Source organism: Hypanus sabinus, chromosome 27 (genome assembly GCF_030144855.1).
Source record: "Hypanus sabinus isolate sHypSab1 chromosome 27, sHypSab1.hap1, whole genome shotgun sequence".
In the NCBI taxonomy this organism is placed as follows: Eukaryota; Metazoa; Chordata; class Chondrichthyes; order Myliobatiformes; family Dasyatidae; genus Hypanus; species Hypanus sabinus.
In genome coordinates this window covers 21,842,049-21,863,553 of record NC_082732.1, presented here as the reverse complement: position 1 = coordinate 21,863,553, position 21,505 = coordinate 21,842,049, and the positions used below count along the sequence as shown (strand labels likewise).

General features: G+C 38.2%; 1 protein-coding gene across 2 annotated transcripts in view; it reads right to left on the bottom strand.

Annotated features, from left to right (window-relative positions):
- Nucleotides 1-21,505, bottom strand: part of ccdc30 (coiled-coil domain containing 30) — a 117,405-nt gene that overhangs the window by 70,185 nt on the left and 25,715 nt on the right. The window contains exons 4-8 of one of the 2 annotated variants that reach the window (XM_059951886.1): nucleotides 17,482-17,666; nucleotides 16,643-16,732; nucleotides 13,302-13,385; nucleotides 8,630-8,783; nucleotides 2,532-2,647 (exon numbers count right to left, since the gene is read on the bottom strand). In XM_059951886.1, the coding sequence (XP_059807869.1) occupies nucleotides 2,532-2,647; nucleotides 8,630-8,783; nucleotides 13,302-13,385; nucleotides 16,643-16,732; nucleotides 17,482-17,666 (629 nt within the window). The remainder of the gene's footprint in view (nucleotides 1-2,531; nucleotides 2,648-8,629; nucleotides 8,784-13,301; nucleotides 13,386-16,642; nucleotides 16,733-17,481; nucleotides 17,667-21,505) is intronic. The other variant, XM_059951887.1, reaches the window with a different exon arrangement.

Sequence of the window (21,505 nt, the reverse complement as noted above, 5' to 3'; positions counted from 1 at the left end):
GAGATAAGTCAATCACTTTATACCTTTACGCACCTTATATCAGCCAGCTCTGATCATTTTGAATGTTTCTGCTACGATCATGTCAAATTGGCAAATAAAACCACAAACATTCTACCAATTTGACTAGCATCACTTGTGCAGGAAATATGTCTTTTATTTCCACCGAGACCACATCACAATGACATCACAGAGCACCTCCACTCACCAGGATGACACAACACAGAAGTTTTCAAGTTTTCTTTTGTAAGGGTTCATCTTTTAATTCTGAAGGACAATGTCACTATACAAAAAAAAGGTGCTATAATCATCTGAAAATAAATCATGAGCGTATGGCATTAGAAAAGTCAGGGCAGAAATCTCATCTTAGGGATTCCTTTGGAATGTATGATATTCCTTCTGACAGAATTTTTACTTTATTACATGTTTGATTTGGAAAAATATTTTATGTAGTGGAATTTATGAATTTCTAAAATTATCTCTTGATTTTTCAGTATCATGGTGTTTATTACCCAAAGTAACTGTCAGTTTTATATGACAGAACAATAGGCCATTTCCAAAGTGCCATTCATGTTTGCATGAAATTAGAGTTATGTGTCAGACCAAAAACATAAGTTCGGAATACCTTCATTGTTAACAGATGTTGTATACAAATATTTTTATTCCAGGGTTTATTTTAATTTCAATTAAATTCAAAAACAATTTTAAATTCAATTGTGATAGCTACATTCACAGTATTATATTACTGAACATGCTTCAGTGTGATCATAAGAATGCATTATGATACTTGCTAAAACACCAATACTACATGCAATGAGGGTTTCATTCCTCAATCATTAGGGTCTCCTAGGTTAATGACGCTAAACAAAAACAAACACTTCACATGCGAGTCTGTCAAGGTTACCTATTTTACTTATTACTCCTGGTTCAGCCTCCCCTACATCGATGAGACCTGGCACAGAACAGGAGACCGTTCTGTCGAGCACTTTTTCTTTGTCCCCTCTACTGCCACGATGAGGGCAAACTCAGGTTGGAGGAACAACACCTTATTTTCCATGGGGTAGCCTCCAACCTGACAGCATGAATATTGATTTCTCTCACAATAGAGAGGGGGTAATTTCCCCCTCCTCCCTCCCTCATTCTGGTTACCTTCCCAACCCTTCTCTTCTCACTTGTCCATCACCCTGCTCTGGTTCCCCACCTCTTTTCCATTCTTCCTTGCTCACTGTCTTCTTGTACCAGATTCCTCTTCTTCTGCCACCTTCTTACTTCATCACCCCACCCACCTTCCTCCTCACTTGATTTTAGCTATCATCTACCAGCTTGTAATCCTTCTCCTTCCCTTCCTCCAACCTTGTTATTCTGGTTTTTACACTGCCTCCCCTTTCTTCCAGTCCTAATGAAAGGTGTCAGCCCAAAACATCAACAGTTTATTCCTCTCCAAAGATGCTACCTGACATGCTGAGATTCTCCAGCATTTTGAATGTGTAACCCACCAAAATTAGTACTTTTCTATAGTTTCTTTGTTATCAAAAATAAGCAATAGGAAAATATACAAATCAAATTATAGTTTTTATAAACACAAAAGATTCTGCAGATGCTGGAAATTCAAAGCAACACATAGAAAATGGTTTCCTTGTTTATGAAAAAAAATTATCTTTAGTTAAAGGGTAGGTTTTCTTCTTCTTCACTGATAGTGGAAGGAAATATTTTGGTTGATCTTAAAAGAATGCATCTAGTTATCATTTAAATAAAATCAGATGTGTTCTATAAGCAGCCAGTACCTTTTCTCACTGCCAAACTATGTGAACAAAAATCACCTGAATAGTCATTAATACATGATAATCCACATACCCTATTGCTGCCCTCTTCCATCTGTAAAATTCAATTCCCTTTCTCATTTGTAACCTTTCTTAACCTTCCAGTACTTCTCAAATTAAAAAGTACACTTTTCTTACCTACTTAGCATACTTACTGTGTTAAGAGTCTCAGCCAGAAACATTGACTGTTTACTCTTTTCCATAGATGCTACCTGGCCTGCTAACTTGCTCCAGCATTTTGTGAGTGTTGCTTTGGATTTCCAATATCTGCAGATGTTCTTGTGTTTATTCTATTTACTGGCCTGTTACTCCCTCAACTTATTCTCTTTCACACAATCTCTGAACTGAAATTCCTCCTATCCATCAGATCTTCCTCCTTTAAATCATTAAAATTATTACCTATCATTAGTTTCTGATTTACTTTATCTTTTACACGTCTCAGTGTGGGTCTGAGATCTGGAATTTGTTTCTTAGCAATAAAAAGCTTTATTCAGATGTAGGATACTGACGTTCTTGAATGCATTTACAACAGTTTTCGACTTTTTCTGACAAACTTGATCTTAAGGATGGTGTACTGTTCAAAAAAAGCTAAAGAATATAATTCTATAAATTTGATTTTCTAGATCACAGCTCAGAATCTTGGATACATAAAATTTAAAATAATCATTTGTACTGAAAAAAAAATGTTTGCCCACAATGGTGCAAGAAACTTACTGTTTCTAAGAGAGATTTCCGTTCAGTGTCCAACGATTGTACACGATGGCGTAATGTCTGAATTTCTTGATCCAGTCGAATGTTCTCTTCTTTCGCTTTGTCTAGTTCTATGAAATCTGTGAAAAAAACAAGAAGACTTGATTTTCTTTCAGACTGTGTCTTCCCTTCTTCAGACTCATTCACCTCCTCTGCAACTGGTCTTTTCTCTTCCTCAGGCACTTCCTTCACATCTACATCCACAGGTGGTTCCTCTCTAGTATTAGGTACTTGCTTTTCTTCTGTGGAGGTTGGTTTGTTTTTCCCAAATATTTGCTTCTTTTTTGCAGATAATTGCTTCTCACTTATAGATAATTGTCTATCTTTCCTTGGCTCTTTCTGACCTGCACTGAATATTTTCGAATCCACACCATACTTATTCCAATCCACATCATCTTCAGACAATTTTTTATCTTTTATAGAAAACAGTGAATCAATTATAGTGGATTTCTTCCTTTTTCCAGACATTTTCTCAAATATTGCAACCAAGTCCTTTGGTGCCATAAAACAAATCCCCTTCTGTTATGTCTGAAACATCCAGCATTTAGCTTGGAGTTCCATATTGCTCCAAAATTTATACATCAGTGCATCAGAGAGGAAAGGATAACATTTTGGGGCAATCACTGGGACATCATTAGTTTTATATTTATCATTGGCCATGTAGCCATGAGACGTCAACAGGCAAACAGCTACAGATTAAGAAAAACTTTGTGTACAAATTAACACAGCCATCATGCAGCAGTGATGTCATGCTTTATGATGCAAAAGTGTTCTTTCTCCTTTTCCTGAAGACTGGTGACATTTCAGCTTGTGTCTTTTAAGTACTGGACAGCTGAGTTCAGCAAGGAGTAGCAATGTTTTGACAGGTATGGGTTATGGCCGCTTCTCAAAAGAAGAGTTAATATATAAAGCCATGAACTAACAGATATCTACTACCACATAAAATAATACTGAAAACACTGTTACCAGCCTGACTTGGGTATGGACACAGAACTCCAAGTATTCAACGGACTTATATGAACAAATATGAGGTAGGTCTCACATTTTAGGACTATGTCCAACTCAAAGTATGCTTCTTCTTACCTTCTCTCCTTAAAATAATGCGATTTGTTGGGTAATGTTGTTCCATACACCTTGGAGCTTCTACGTGTACAAATCTAATTAAATCTTGTTGAGTAAATGGGAGCTTTCCTTAATCTTGTTCAGGTCCAGTGACCATAGCTGCACATTTTCTAGTAAAAGGTCTTGAGAAACCTGGCCATTCCCCCCCTCATTTTCTGACTAAAATAATCTAACACTAACTAGAAGTCAGCTAGTGCTCCATGGAGATCATGCTTTAATATAAGTGAAAACACACTTACAGCATCCTTTTTGATCATTTATTTATTGAGGTCATTGCCATTTGCATTTTTACAGTGGAATTCATTGAACACGAAGAGCTAGACCCCATCAATTCTACTGACTCAGGAAGAATAAGATCAGAAAATACAACAGCATTTTTAAAATTAGCTTGGCACACTGAAAACAAATTAATAAAAGAATTCTATTTACATAATAGACAAAGATTGAGGTTGATGGCTGTAAAATACTTTAATAACATGAATAATTGGAGTGCCTTGAATTTCTTGACACTGTTTTATGATGTAATGAATCTGTAGAATTCCACAAAATTCTTAAAAATTCTTAGCACCACACCACTGGTATTGTATAGCTGCATCCATGACATCCACAACCAGTCGCTTGTGTATCAAAGTTTTACCAAAATCCACTGTTTTATGTACACTTCCCAACCAGAGACACTCAGCTACCATGGAACTAAATATCTTTCTTTCAAGACTATCAATTTAAAGCGTAAAATTCCACTGAATATTTTTGCAGCATGATAATTATTGATGCTAGTTTGTAATGCCATTCCCATAGTGAAGGCAGACAAGCAGGCGAAACTTAGTTTAAAGTAAATTTTTGTTTTGCATACAGCAACTGTGGAGTGACATAGGAGGTTACCACTCTAAAGCATTATAAATCAGATATCAATGTGACATTTTCTACCTGTAGCTTCCTGAATAATAAGTTAGCAAGATAGCAAAGAAAAGCCTGGAACATTGTGTATAGCAGAAGTTACAGGACCATACAAATTAACAAGTAAGGTGGACAAACTGAAGGTGTGGACTGTCTCTAGGAAATAGGATATTGTGGCTATTATAGAAAAATGGCAACACAATGTTTCAGGGAATAGTTAAGAGTGGAGGTGGTGTTGCCCTTTTGATAAGGAAGGACATTACAGCAGTTCTTAGAGGAGATGTTTTAGAGGGACCGTCAAACAAGACAATTTAGGTAAAACTTAGAAATAAGAAGGAGATTGTCACCTTGGTTGTGTTACATTAAAGATCGTGGGAACATGAGAAGCAGATTTGTTGAGAAATTGCACATAGTTGTGAGAATAATAGAGTAGTGCTAGTGGGAGATTGCAGTTTTCCTGGTAACAATTATGCCACCCAATAGATGGGCAGAATTTGTAAGGAGAATCCAAGACAATTTCCTCATAAAATATAATGGAGGAACTTACACAAGAAGGAAGCAAAACTGGACTTCCTCTTAGGGAATGAGGTGAGCCAGGGAACAAGTGGCAGTTAGGAGGCACTTCAGTGACTATAATTTTATTTGTTTAAAAATAGCTAAGGAAAAAGGTAGAATGGGTCCAAGGTTAAAGTCTTGATCTAGAGCAGGACTGACTTTGAGAGCATTAGGCATGATTTAGCTGGGATCAGCTGGGTGACTCCATTGGTCAAGAAGGGTAGTAAGGATAAGGAATTACAGCCCACGGAATCAGGAAAGCTACTGGCAGGAATTCTGAGGGACAAGATCCACCATCACATTTGCTCATCAAGGCCTGTTCAGCATGGTTTTGTGCATGGGAGGGCATGTCTGAGGAATCTTTTGGAATTTTTGAAAGAAGAAATTAAGGTGATAGATGAAGGTAGGGAAGTTCATGTTATCTGTTTGGACTTAAGTAAAGCCATTGACAAGGTCGCACGTGGCAAGCTGATATGGAATGTTAGAATGCTTAGGATTCAAAACTGGCAGGATGGTAGGAAGTAGAGGGTGATGGGATAAGGTTGATTCCCCACTGGAGGACCGACTAGTGGGATTCCCCAGGGGTCAGTGCAGAGAGCACTTTTACTTATATAAATTATTTGGATACAAGTCTGTGTGCATGATTAGTAAGTTTGCTGAGGATATCATATTGGTCTTATCGATAGTGATGCAGGTTACAATGAATTGCAAAGACATTTTGAACATTCTGGCAGCTGAGCTGAGGAATGGCAAATGAATTTTAACTTAGGTAAGTGTGGGGTGATGCATTTTGGATAGATAAACCAGGATAAGACTCGTATAGTAAATGACAGGGCTTTTTTGAGTGTTACGGAACAGAGACCTGAGAGTACAAGTACACAATTCACAGGGTAGTGAAGAAGGCGTTGGCATGCTGGCCTTCAGCAGTAGAGTATCAAGTTTAGAAGCAGGAGTATTGTGGTGTGGTAATTTATATCACTGATGAGGCTCTTATATCTCCTCCCTGCTGGTAGTTATGAGAAGATAGCATGTCCTGGATGATAAGGGTCCCTAATGATGATTGCTACCTTCTTGGGGCACCACCTTTTGAAAATGTCCTCGATGGTGAGGAGGCTAGTGTCCATGACAAAGTTGGCTACAACTCTCTGCAGTTTTTTTTTCTTGCATTAGAGCCTCCATTCCAGGCAGAACCAGTCAGAATACTCTCCACTGGATATCTGCAGAAATTTACTAGAGCCTTTGGTGACATTACAAATCTTCTCTAATATCTAATGACATATAGCTGCTGGCATGCTTTTTTGTGATTGCATTAATATGTGTCACTACTGACCGCTCAGCGAGGACTGTTGTGTGTTTTCCCGATTTCCCCTTCCTGAAGTCCACAATCAATCTCCTCAATGTTGAGTGCAAGGTTGTTGTTGTGACACCAGTCACCCAGCATACAAACGTATGTTAAAGATAACGTGGTTAATTGCCTCTCATTTATCAGCAAAATTACGGAAAGTGTTGCCAGCGGAGTTATCAAGCTGCACATAGTACTGATGACCTACTCATAGATAGATGCCAAGCTGGATTTTCTTCAATACTATTCACTAAAGAGCTGAGTTCCAAAATGAGGCCAGATTGACTACTCTTGAAATAAAGGCATCACTTGTGGGAGTGTGTGATCAAAAAGCCTGCTAAAACAGTAGTCAATGGACAGCAAGGGGCAAATATTCCAATGCCTGGTGTCATGTCACACACACAAAAAGGGAGCTGTTGCCACTGGAAGTAATTTATCTCAGCCCCAGGATGCCAAGGCAATGTCCTCTTCAGTAGTTGATCTTCTTTCATCCTAAGATCAGAAGGACTGTTTGCTTGTAATTGCCCATAGTTGAATTCTATCTGCAGTTCCTCAGAAAATGAAGAAGACTGAAAATGTATGTAACAAGACCCTCATAAATTTTAGGCAACTAAGTACCAGGCCATGACTAATTCTAATTAAAATGAGTTTAATTTTCTATCCTTGACATTCAATGGCATCACCATTGCCAAGTTCTCAACAATTTCATGGGGATCTCCATTAATTACTCAATTGAACCAGCTGCATAAATACAGTGGATCCAAGAACTGGTCAGATGCAGGGGATTGTGTGATGAGTGGCTTTTCTCCTGATAGTCTGTAAGCTTTTCACCATCTTTAATCAGGAGCATAATGGAATACTTCATAAATGAAGCTAGATATGACATACAAAAGATTTCAGAGCCAAGTTGATGCTGTTCTCCCATGTACTTCCAGCAGAATGTCACTCCATTTCTACTCCATAGCCACCTGTCAACCACTCGCACTTTTAGTACCTCTATGTGGTAAGGAGATGTTTGCCTGACAGAATCAGTTATATTGATATACTAACTCATTCAGCATGAGAATGCAGTCTGAATTCTAAAATTACTTCAGTTACCTGAACCGTGGGTAATTTCCAAACAGCTTACTACTGAACTAAAGGAAGCACGTTCTGAAAGGAATCTTTGGTTTTCAAACAGAGTCCCCAGATATGTATATCTGTACTGCTTGACTGTTTTTTGTTTGTTTGTTTAGCACACACTAGTTGTCCATTGCTACACTCCATTATTGTTCTGTACATGAGTCTGAAGCTGGAGTCCTGTCTTGCTGGGATAAATCATCACTCAGAGCTCATGGAAGTTTGGATCAAGTGCAGGATCCGAGACCCAACTGAATTCATTGGAAGTTCTAGGCCTACTGATTGGTGGTAGGGGAGGGGGACAAGGAATGTTACATCTTTCCAGATCACTTTACCTGATAAATAATTAAACCCGTAAACACTGAAGTGATTTAATTAATGTTTTTATTTTAAAAATCAATTTTCAACAAGTTTAATAGCTTTTAAATGTCTCAAAACCAAAGCTATTTAAGAACCATTAAAATACTTCACAAATTTGAATCAATGTTTTGCCCGCAGTTTTGATTTTGGTTAAACCAGTCTCAAATATTCAAGAGTGGGATCTCAGCAGTCCAACGTTAGAGGTAGATTTACTATCCCGATACGGCAGGTTGGCTTGACAACAAATGAGATCCTTCACATCTGGACCATATAAGTATGGTTGTGTGAGGACTGTGAGTATACACTTCAAATAGTGAGCCAGTCCAAGTGTGCCCAAAGTTGCCAAACATAGAAAACTGTACCCATTGGTGTGATTACTGTGTGATCACTCTAGCATGACATTTCATTAGGAAAGCTTTGTATAGCAGCAATTTTTAGTTTACCTGATAATTTGACAATTTTCCCATGCACTGTGGACGTTGATGGAGCAGAAAGATTTGAGGGCATAACACAAGAGATTCTGCCTGATCAATTGTTCCGTGTTGATGAATGATATTCACCTGAAACGTCGACTGTTTATTCCCCTTCAAAGATACTGCCTAACTTGCTGAGATCCTCCGGCATTTTGTGTGTGATTTGAGGTCAGTTTGTTTTAACCCACACTCACCAGTGCTGCAGTGTACTTTCTTCTCCGTGTCCAATTCATCCGTTAGTCGACGTATCTCCTCGTGTGCCATCTGTAACCGGTGTGCTGCTTCATCCAGGTCCTGTTCTGCTTGTTCCCGTAGTTTCCTCTCTTTATTTAAGTCAACTTCGTGGGTCTATGGTGTTAATCAATGCAAACAATCAAAAATGAACAGCTGAGATGCTCAAGAGTCACACAGACATATGGGAAGAGTGATCAACATAGACTGAAAAATAAGTAGAGGAAACTTGTAAAACCCCAGGAGTACCAAATCTCAGTAGCTGTCTGGCAAAACTACTGACACTACTTTTTCAGGTTGATCTTCCTCCTTTAGAACCTCCTCAGTTATTATTTCTGAATAATTTGTTGATTAGAACCTTTGTGCTAAAATAATGAGGATCTGTGTTGGGCAAATAGAATGCAATGACATTTTGGGCTAGGATTCAGATTCCACGTAAGGTACAGTAGCCGATTTCAGGTAAAGAACCATTCCAACTCAGGTCCTATTTCTGATTACAATCCAATGGCCCTCGCTGGAAAATGCAAGAACGTGAATGTTGACTAGAAGTGGCTTGGGAATCAGCTGGGATATCAAATTCCTGGTGAAATACGGAGGGCCATTGTGCAGACTTGCATGATTATTTGGATAAGTGGTTGAGATGACTGTGCCCAGAAAATGTTAGTGGCAGGAAGCCTCCACAAGGTGAAAGTAAAGGGTGAAGATGGAATGTAGAGAAAATGCCACGAACATTCTATGCCATGCATTGACAGAATTTATATTCACATAATGAGTTTCTAATTTCAATTATTCTATTATAAGGAGATACGCAGTTTATTAACATGCATGAAACATAATTTCCATTCAAGAAATTGTGGTAAAACAACACATTACCCATTGTCAGTCCCTCTTCCTTTTTAGCATCTTCTCTATGAGCTCAATGTAGCAGATAAATAGTAAATCTAACATTTGCAGAAAGAGTACATGCATTTTAATTCTAAAGTTCCATTTATTGCATTAATTATTGACTTTACAAGAACTATCACATTAGAATCAAGCTATTTGCACAGATTTAGTTGATCAGTATAGATAGGCATTAAACTAACATTCTGGTCTGTTAGGGAATAAGGATAAGAAAAGGAATTATTAGGAAGAGGATAATTTCATACATGCAAATTCTGGTTATTGCAGAAGACATGCTAGGACCTGGTGAGTGTTGCAATAACATCTGGCGTTCTAGCATATTCCGAGTCTCAGACAGAGCAAGGCAGTAGGAATCTACAGAATCCCATAAAACAACATTACGCATCAGAGCACATTTGTAATTTAATAAAGTGGCTGGAAACAATAGTGTATCTTGGAGTTGAGAATAGGGTTTGTGTCCTAGGAAAATGAAATCAAAGAAACATGACTGCAGCATCCAATTGTTTAAAATTTAGCCAATATCTTTGCTGACCACTCATCCTGTTGCAGCTGATTTATCTGATGTATACTTTCAGAAGTCCATTGACAAGGTGCTACACATGAGGCTGCTCCACTAGATAAGAGCCCATGGTTTTACAGGAAAGATACTAGTATTGAGAGAAGACTGACTGGCAGGAGGCAAGGTGGGAATAATGGGAGCCCTTTTTGGATGGCTGCCAGTGGTTAGTGGTGGTCTGCAGGGGTCAGTGTCACGGCCGCTTCTTTTCACATTATATGTCAATGATTTAGATGACGGAATTGATGGCTTTGTAGCCAAGTGTGTGGGCGATACAAAACTATGTAGGGAGGCAGGTAGTGCTGAGGATGCAGGGAATCTGGAGAAGGACATAGACAGATTCAAGGAATGGGGAAAGAAGTTGCAGATGGAATGCAGTGTTGGGAAGTGGATGGTCATGCACTTTGGTAGAAGGACTAAAGGCATACACTATTTTCTAAAGAGGGAGAAAATTCAGAAAACAGAGGTGCAAAGGAATTTGGGAGTCATCGTGCAGGATTCCCTAGAGGTTAACTTGCAAGCCGAGTTGGTGGTAAGGAAGGCAAATGCAATGTTAGCATTCATTTTGAGAGAAGTAGGATATAAAGGCAAGGAAATAATGTTGAGACTATATAAGGAATTTGTCAAACCACACTTGGAGTACTCTGTGCAGTTTTGGGCCCCTTATCTAAGAAAAGTTGTGCTGGCATTGGAGAGGGTCCGGAGGAGGTTCACGAGAATGATTAGGAAATGAACGGGTTAATGTACGAGAAGCATGATTTTAGAAGAATGAGGAGGGATCTCACTGAAACCTGCTGAATATTGAAAGACCTAAATAGAGTGAATGTTGAGAAGATGTTTCCAACAATGAGGGAACTTTGAACTAGAGGGCCAGTCTTAGAATAGAAGAATGTCCTTTTAGAACAGAGCTAGGAAGAACTTTTTTTAGCCAGAGGGTAGTGGATCTGTGGAATTCCACAGACAGTTGTGGAAATCAAGTCATTGAGTATATTTAAAGCAAATGTTGATTGGTTTTTGATTAGTCAGGGTGTCAAAGGTTATGGGGAGAATGAGGTTGAGAGGGATAATAAATGAGGCATGACAGAATGGTGGAGTTGACCGAATGGCCTATTTCTGCTCCTATGTCTTAGGCCTTATGGCTTCTTTGCTTTAAAACTGATCAATGATATCATCTACTTTCCTTGCTTCAAAACTATTTTAATATGAAAATAGATCAAAATTACCAAAATGAATTGGGCTATGGCAGGAAAATGGATGCAACAAACTTTAATTGACCAAGGCCTACAAGCAGCTACCAAATTACAAAGATTCTGTTGAATTTGAAAGTCTTTCTGTTTGAGTTCTGATTTAAGTTCTGTTGTCCAGAGCTACGACAGAAATTGGGTGCTTCATAGAACATAGAGAAGGGAAAGGTCTTTTTACCTCCAAATCTGTGCTGACCATAATGCTAATATACACTGTCAAAATGCCTTTTAAACATTGTTATGATACCTGCTTCTACCCCTTCCCCTAACACTGCATTTCAGGCACCTTATATTGTGGGGAAAAAAAACTTGCCTCGCTACTCTCCTTTAAACTTTCTCCCTCTCACCTTAGACCTATGGCTTCTAGTATTTGACATGTTCATGCTGAGTAAAAGACTTTGACTACCTACCTTATCTATGCCTCTCGTAATTTTATATATTTCTATCAGGTTATCCGGGTATCTAAAGCCCTCCTTCCCACAGCAGCTCTTGAGCTACATACTCATCTGTACTATCTTACTATTCCTAGCCTCTTGATTAGATTCGGTACTTGTGGAAGGACGGGCATGGAATGAAAGAAATTCAAAATGCAAAAATCTACAGATGATGTAAATTTGATATGTACGTAGAAAACACTGTAAATACTCAGCAGGTCAGGCAGCAACTATGGAAAGAGAAACAAAGTTTCAAGCTGATGACTTTTCATCAGGTGAAATAATCATTAGGGTTCGCTCTCTAACTTATTTTGTGCATTATATTCAACATTTTGATTAAACAAGCACGAACTGAAGAAACCTCCATGGTTAATGAGTTAACACATGAGATACTGTTGCATGTGAGTGTGGAGTAGATCTTGAAGGATAGTGAGGAAAAAGGGCAGGAGGCATCTCAGTTAACTTCCTGATACATAACATGTAGGATAAGTGACCAAAAAGCTGAATGTGATGCTGCCTGACTTGTCACATGTTTCCAGCAATTTCTGATTTTATTTCAGAATTCTAGCATCTGCAGTTGCTTTGATTTTCACTCACCTCATGATTGCAAGGTTGAAGGCAGCTCACCACCATCTTTTCTAAGGTGTTTATGGAAGGGGAATTAAATGCTGTCTCAGCCTGTGAACCCACATCACTTATATAAGAGAAAAAAAACTAAAATCCTGTCACTTGGCATCTGGCACAACACAGGATGTAGTGCATTGGAACATCACACTGACAGCTCCTGTGCATTTCTCTTACTTTTCTTGCCAGTATTCAAATTCCAATTGACTACATTCTATATCAAACTATTTAAGGTGTATTTCTATATTGCATCTTTGAAACAACAGGGAATATAGCCTTTTGCCTCCTTGCCTCCCACTATCCTGAGTTCTGAGTAACCAGACTTTACCTGTTGTCTGCCTTTTCTCTGCATCTTATAATTCTTCTCACCTTCATTCCTCATCCTAATGTAAGATGCTCAGCCAGAAAAGTTAACCCTGTTTCTCTCTTGATAGACGATATTCATATTACTATGTACATTGAACATTCTGTGTTCTTACCTCAGCGTTTTACGTGTGCTTACTTATGAAGGTTATGTTGATGGGTATATGTATATGGAAAGAACCTCTTCATTCTTTATTACAAAAGGCAACAGCACCAACGAGCAATTGTTTTCACTCTATCAGATACTGTTCGTACAAAATGAATAGAACTATTTTCTCATTTCAACACTTTAAATTAATCTACTTTAATGTGCTGAGCAGCAAAGTAAAGTATGACACCAGCAAGTCTTTTTACTTTGACATTAAAGTTTATAAATGCAGAAGGTATTGTTTCAAGGAAGAGAATATTTTAGATGCAGAGTATGTATGTTTTGCTGCCTTGCTCTGAATAGACAGAGCCAGTATCATAAAAGGTGCATTCTGGCTATGGGCTGAGAGTAGGTCAGACCTACAGCTATGTCTCTGGAGACAGTGTGTGCCTGCTGACGGATCCCAAACAGCTTCTTCCATGGGCTCAATGGTTGAGATAAAGGATCCTTTTGAAACAATAAGGTAAAAATTTACAATTAAAAGTGAAAAGTCATAGAAAATAGAAATAGCTTCCAATGATAATGAAATAATAGACAAGACATTAAAGATAAAACTAAAGATATCCTTGAAATCAAAAGCCAGTTGGCATTTTAGTGCTAAACTACTACATCCAAGTTGTGGCTAGATCACGACATAATTCCCAAACCAACTACTCTCACCTGGTGTCTCAAAGCTCATTTACTAAGGATACCTCTGACTTAGTGTCTCGCCTGAATACAGATTTTCATTCTTTTCTCTTTCCCAAAAGCAAATTACTACCGCTAGTGTATATATTTTCAGTGGCCACTATATTAGATACATTTGCTCATTATCTAATCAACCAATCATGTGGCAGCAACTCAATGCATGAAACCATACAGAATTGGTCAAGAGGTTCAGTTGTTGTTTAGATCAAATAACAGAATGGGGAAGAAATGTGATCTAAGTAACTTTGACCACGGAATGATTGTTGATGCCAGACGTGGTGATTTGCGTATCTCAGAAGCTGCTGATCTTCTGGGATTTTCATGCACAACAGTCTCTAGAGTTTAAAAAGAATGGTGCAAAAAACAAATCACATCAAGTGAGCAGTGGTTTGGTGGGCAAAAACACCTTGATAATTAGAAGTCAGAAGAGGAAAGGCCCGACTGAAACAAACCTGAAATAAAAGCTTCAGTAACTCAAATAACCATGCTTTACAACAGTGCTGTGCAGAAGAGCATTTCTGAATGCACAAGTCACAGATAAAACCCTCTCAAACAATGATCACACCTACATGGAGCACTGTCGGAGGGAAGCAGCATCCATCATCAGGGGCTCCCATCCCCCAGGCCAAGCTCTCTTCTCACTGCTGCAATCCGGAAGAAGGTACAGGAACCTCAGAGGACTCACACCATCAGGCTCAGAAACAGAAATTACCCCTCAGCCATCAGGATCTTGAACCAGTAGGGACAACTTCACTCAACTTCACTTGCCTCAACACTGAAATGTTGCCACAACCTACGGATCCACTTTCACAGACTCTTTATCTCATGTTCTCGATATTTATTGCTTATTTATTTTTATTATCATTTCTATTTTTCTTTTGCATTTGAACAACTTCTTGTTTGTTGCACATTACTTGTTTGTCTGCCTTGTTGGGAGCAGTCTTTCCTTAATTCTATAATGGTTCTTGGATTTACTGAGTATGGCTGCAAGAAAACAAATCTCAGGGTTGTATATGATGACACATATGTCCTTTAATAATAAATTTACTTTGAACCTTGAACATGTCTAACCCTGAAGTGGATGGACCACAGCAGCAGAAGACCATAAACGTAAAATCAGAGGCCACTTTATTAGGAACAAGAGCTACGTAATAAAGTGACCACAGAGTGTGGATCACAAATGTCCTCAGCACTTCACTTGGAAGACCATCTTTTATAAATAAATCTAAGTTGTTAAACAGTCAATGGAAAGGCCATCATTCAAATGCAAGTCTAATATTTTCAGTTTTACAGTTTATGCTTTCCACTGATTTCTTTTGTCATGTGCTCAGTTTGGGAATTTGGGGTTACACTCACCTCCCTGTTACTCTTCGATGCCTGCCCTGTAATTGCATACACAGTGCCTGAATGCAGAAAATAAACATCAATGATGTTCCCTACTATTTTCAATTTACAAACACTGTGCACTGGATTAGACCTCTGGACCTCAATATCTAACATTCAAGTATAGCACCATCAGGACAAAACAAAGAGCACCCAGTGAATTTTAAATTTTGCTACAGAGTTTTACACAAGCCATCAAACACCACTGCAACTGTCATAACGTTGTCATTCCAAGATTTGTTTTTGAACCAGAAATATAACTGAGATCAGGGCACCTTGCATGATTATGCCACATGGGGAGCCGTGGCCCAAGGAAGGTGAGATGGGATAGGGATGGGGAAGTTGAAGTGAAGAGCAAACTTGCACATCAGCAGTATCTTTAGCATGTGTGTACACTCATGTGTATTGCTCTCCAATAAGTCATCAGACAGATGTGGAAATCAAATATTTTGTTTTTGCATTGTCTTAGATGGCCAAGAATCTGTGAAAGAGATCACCTAATTCTGCACAGATCAGGTTTTCAGCCTGAGGCCCTTGTTCCTAATAACTCAGTTACAAGTTATCTTGACCAATCTCAGACATAACAATTTAATTCTGAAGCCATATGTAAATTATCCTTACTTTGGACAGAGTATCGTTGACCTTATAACATGCAGCAGTCCAAGCAACTACAGTGTAAAATGTCAACTAAAACAGTCACGCAAGGCTTTCAATACATAATTAAAAAGTCCTGCCAAACTTTCCTTAATCCTTAAACTTTTCAGCCTTCTACTATCCAAGTCTCATACCTGAAATTTCTCAGCTATTTTTATTAATACTTCTCATAATTTTAGAACACCCAAGAAGATTTTATTCATTTTCCTCAATAAAATCACTTCATTCTTATTAAACAAATTTATCTTCATTTCTCATCTGCAGACAAGATCAAAATAACTTTCTTATCAATAAGTGACATGTAGCAATCGCACTACAACAATTATAATTGTACAATCATGTTACTGAGACAGATTGATTAGGTAATGACACTTTTTGCGTTGCAATGAATCTCTCAGCATAGACCACAATAAAATTAAAACATGCTTGCTAATCCTGCTTTCTCACTGTCCTTCCCTTGCTCATTTGTGATTAAACCTCTTCCAACAATAATTTCCAGAAAATGAGCAGCTTAGAATGTTTCCTTTCTTCTACCTCAACACAATACATTAAGCCTAAACCTGGAAAAGTGCCACTGCAATAACAGTTTTAAGTTTTCTTATTATATGCTTTTCAGGTTAGTTTTCCATTGGTGAGGTTCCCAATTTAATTAGTGGATTTTTTAATTATGTTGTCACTGCCAAGCTGTAAGATAGGAATTTAGAAATGATGGCAGCTTATAATCACCATTTGCTGCAAAAATTTGTTACTTGTCAAAGCAAGAAAATAATTTTTATCCTTTCAGTTTGATCTGAGTTTGAAACCATGGTTTAGAAATTAAAGGGAAATGGATGATATTTCATTAAGTGCAGTCTTTAGCACAATATTTCAATTTCAATTTGATGAATGAAACCCTTTTATTACTCTGTCAAAGAAAGTCTTAGTTCCATGGAGGATAACAAGAGCATCAGGGCACTGTGTTCCATAAAGGATGAACATACTTTTGTCATAGTTTCCTTGGTATGTTGCATGGATTCCCTCTGCTGTTTCAATTCCTCTTCAAAGGTTTGCTGCATCTGGTTCAGCTCTCTCTATAAGACAAAAAGCTTCATGTATGTAACATTTGCATTGCCAACATATGCAAAGATCATGAGGAAGTCAATCTGACTTCTTTAATAGCTACTGCACAATTAGCAAACAAAGCTTCGATTTTGGTTGGCTCACAAACCCAATAATTTAATTGTTGGCCTTTGCTACAGTACAATAAAAATCAGTCTTTCTGTTGTCTATTGTGTTCTATAGGTCCTGCAGAAAACATCACAGGAAGTGCTTTATCTTTGTAAAGAATAATAGCAACTCCAGCAATGAAGCAGAGTAATATTTAATTGACCAGAATTTCAATTTCTCTGTAAATTTTCATTGTTAATGGAGGGGATTGTGGGAGAGGTAATTCCTCTGGTAAGGCAGAAATCAGAAGTTCCATGATATCATTTAATGCAATTTTGCTTCTTGATCTATTTCAACATTCTAAAATAGTATGTAGCAAAAGTAAAATAAAAAAGTGCAGTTAGAGGCCAAACCAGAATATTGAGTGAATAATAGAAATAAACTTATGATAAATATTAATCAATTTTAAAGTGTATAACCGTACAATTTTATTTTAATGTTTCCCTTTTTGTGGTCAAACTGTATTTTTCCCCACTTAAGTTAGCAATTGGAAGAAAACAGAAATTAACAGAATATTCCACTTTTGAAAAATTATTCAAAATTATAACTTCTGAATAGAACAGACTTTCTTCTTTTAACTACATATCATAGAAACAGCATAGCAGTTTCTTACCTGCAATTGTATCCCATGGGGATCCCCTTTAAAATTCTCCACTTTCCTCTCTGCCAGTTCCAATTTTTCCAGCAGTGTGGCACGCTCCACAAGAAGGTAGGCTACTTGCTCACTCGAGCCACCGTGAGTGATCGCTGCAAGTCCTTCCTGATGCAGCATCTCCTGCACTTCCTTTATTTGTGTTTCTGCATATCCATCAATCCAAAATTATTTGAATTAATAATGACTAATAAGATTTTTTTTAAATCACTGAAATTAAAATTAAATTAAATCACTTCAATCACTTTCCTATAAAACCTTGTATAATGAAGGAACAGGACCAAGTGCAGGGAAATGGAATTACTATAGATAGGTACTTGATCGTCAGCATAGACATGGAGTGTTGAAGGAGCTGTTTATATGCTATGTCTGTCTGTCTAGGTACCATATTGGACGCGGATGTTGGTGACCACGGTTTTCCATACAGATCTATCCCTCATTCCTTGGATAACTTCCATTTCCTCAATATGTAGCCACCTGGCTAGGCTTTTGATGTACATAAGTCCAGGTCTTCCTCTATCTTTCCAGAGAGTATGAGTTTTTCTAGTTCATCTTTCCGCATGATGTGTCCTAGGAATCTGAGCTGTCGTTCTCTTACCGTTGGTATGAGTGATCTGACTGCTCGGGCTCTTCAGAGAACTTCTTCATTTCATGTGTGTGTAGTCCATGGTATTTTTAAAATTCTCCTGTAGAACCATAATTCAGCTGCTTCTAGTCTCTTTTCCATTGCTGGGGAAATGGTCCAGCATTCACTTCCAAAAGTCAGGACAGAATAAATGTATCACTGCAGTATTCTGTTTTTAGTGTACATGCTCATCTTTCTGTCTGTTAACATGGTCTTCATTTTCTGGAAAGCTTCTTTCGCCATTGCTATTCTGTATTTGATATCTGTGTCACACCTGCCATTACTTGTTATTTAGCTGCCCAGGTATCTGAATTTGTTGACTTGTTTGATGTTTGTATTTCCGATCTTGATCACACATTGTGGGATGTTTGCCTTTCTGGAGATGACCATGCTTTCTGTCTTCTTGGTGTTGATTGTGCTATATTACTTTATAACTCTATGTATAGCCTAATGTTATGAATCTATTTACTTTGCAATCTAACTTCAATGAAAATGAAGTGAGATTGAAAATACACAAGATAAAATGTACAAATAACCTTATCATATGCAATAGCATTTACTGTAATGGCCTATGCCAAATTTGAGTAATTTTCACTTGAGCATATGCGACCATTCATGCAGAAGCAGGTTTTCATGTTCATAGTTGGCGGGTCTGTCAATCCTCCCAACAATTAACCACCCCACCTTCCAATGATCTCCAGTGTTCTTCTCCCACTGTTTCTACTCCACCACAATCCTCTCCTAATTCCAACTGATCCTTGTACTCACTATCTATTCATAAACTATAAAGTCTATCATTTCCGTTACCTGAGTTCCGTGGTGCTAAGCTATCATGTTCACGTGCATTCTTCGCTTCACATGAGGGCGATAGCATCAAAAGAAATCTCAATAGATACTATATATAAATCTAAACATAGTAATGATCTTTTAAAAATCATTAGACTCTGGCATGGTGCCATAGGATCGGAAAATTGCAAATGTCACATTTTAAGAAAGGAGGAAGGTAGCAGAAAGGAAATTATAGTTAGCCTGACCCCAGTGGTTGGGAAGATGTTGAAGTCAATTGTTAAGGTCAAGATTATGGAGTACTTGGTGACACAGGAAAGGACGAAGTCAGTAGGGTTTCCTTAAGGGAAAATCTTGCCTGACAAACCTGTTGGAATTCTTTGAGGAGATTATACGTAGAATAGATAAAAGGTATGCAGTGGATGTTGTATAATTGGACTTTCAGAAGGCCTTTGACAAGGTGCCACACATGAGGCTACTTACGAAGTTAAGAGCCCAGGGCAGAAAGTTACCGGCATAGTTAGAGCATTAGTTGATGGGTAGGAGTCAGCAAATGGGAATAAAAGGATCCTTTTCTGGTTGACTGCCAGCCACTAGTGGTGTTCTGCATTGTTGGGACCACTTCCTTTTATGCTGTTTATCAATTCTTTAGATGACGGAACAGATAGCTTTTTTGCCAAATTTACAACTGATAAAAAAGATTGATAGAAGGGCAGGTAGTATTGAGGAAACAGGTAGGCTGCAAAACGGACTTAGACAGATTAGGAGAATGGGCAAGAGAGAGGCAAATGAAATACTATGTTGGAAAATGCAAGGTCATGCACTTTGGTAATAGAAGTAAATGTGCAGATTATTTTCCAAACAAAGAGAAAATACAAAAATCTGAGATGTAAAGGGACTTGGAAGTCCTTGTGCAGAACAACCTAAAGCTTAACTTGCAGGTAGAGTCGGTGGTGAGGAAGGCAATTACAATGATAGCATTCATTTCATGAGGTCTAGAATACAAGAGCAGGGATGTGATGCTGAGGCCTTATGAGACACTGGTAAGGCCTTACCTTGAGTACTGTGAACAGTTTTGGGTCCCTCATCTAAGAAAAGATGTGCTGGCTTTGGAGAGGTTCCAGAGGAAGTTCACAAGGATGATTCCGGGAATGAAAGGATTATCACACGAGGAGCATTTGATAGCCCTGGGTCTGTATTCGCTGTAATTTAGAAGGGTAAGGGTGGGGAGGGATCTCAGTGAAACCTCTCTAATGTTAAAAGGCCTAGACAGAGTAGATGTCGAAAGGATGTTTCCCATGGTGGGCAAGTCTAGGACAAGGAGGCAGAGTCTCAGGATAGAGGGGTATCCATTTAAAACAAAGATGTGGAGACATTTCTTTAACCAGAGGGTGCTGAATTTGTGGAATTTATTACCACAGGCTGCTATGGAGGCCAGGTCATTGAGTGTATTTAAGGCAGAGCTTGATAGGTTCTTGATTGGACATGGCATCAAAGGTTATGGGGAGAAGGCCGAGGAATGGGGCTGAGGAGTGGAAAAAATGGATCAGCCATGATTGAATGGTGGAGCAGACTTGATGGGCCAATGGCTTAATTCTGCTCCTATGTCTTATGGTCTTATAAGGATATATAATGGAAATATTTCAAATAAAAATATGTGCAAAATGGGACTCAATTATGTCAGTGTTCTATGTCCACTTAGCTCTTGACAGTGACTCCACACTTGCAAATTACTAAGTATTTAAAAATATTTCATATTAGTCATGAAACTATATAAACGAAGGCTTGGTGCAAAAACTATAATCTAAAGTAGAAATGCAAACTTTACCTCAACTAGTTTCCATTCTCCAGCGACTTTGCTGTGAGTAGCTTCTAAGTGACTGATTTTGTTAATAAAAATAAGAAATGTCAAGTCTTCTGACATTTGGAATTCTAGCACACTAATAAGAGAATATTTTTAACAGGTACAAAAAGCAAATGGTACATTAGGCTTTATTGCAGTGATGTGGTATATAAAAGTCACAATTGTACAGGACTTTGTGGATACTTGAAGAACTATGTCCAATTTTGACTCTTTATGCAGGGAAACATATCGGAGGGTTGCAAGGAAGATTCACTATTGATTGCCCATATAAAAGGGCTAGCAGATGAGCAGAGTTTGATTAGAATGGTCCTTTCTTTCCTGGAGAATAGGAGGAGGAGGAGTGAGAACATTGAACACTATAAATTCTTAGCATTCAATTTGTTAAGCTCACAAAAAGAATGATTTCTCTAGTTGGTGATTCTAGAATAAGAAATTCAAATTTGAGGATAAAGGATCAGTTCTCGGCTCACCACCAGGTTTGGGTATGCTGGCACTATGAGTTCTTGGGCACTAAAGGAATCAAGGGATATGGGTACAGGATGGGAATATAAAGTTGTTGGAGAAGTTCAGCGCTAATATATTGAACTAGACAACGGGGTGACCCGTTGGGGGTGCCCTTTGAGAGAAAAGTAATGCAGTCTGATGTGACCAGAATGAACATTAAATTTTCAAGAATGCTATTGGTATTGCTTTGTTTTGGAAATTGAAGA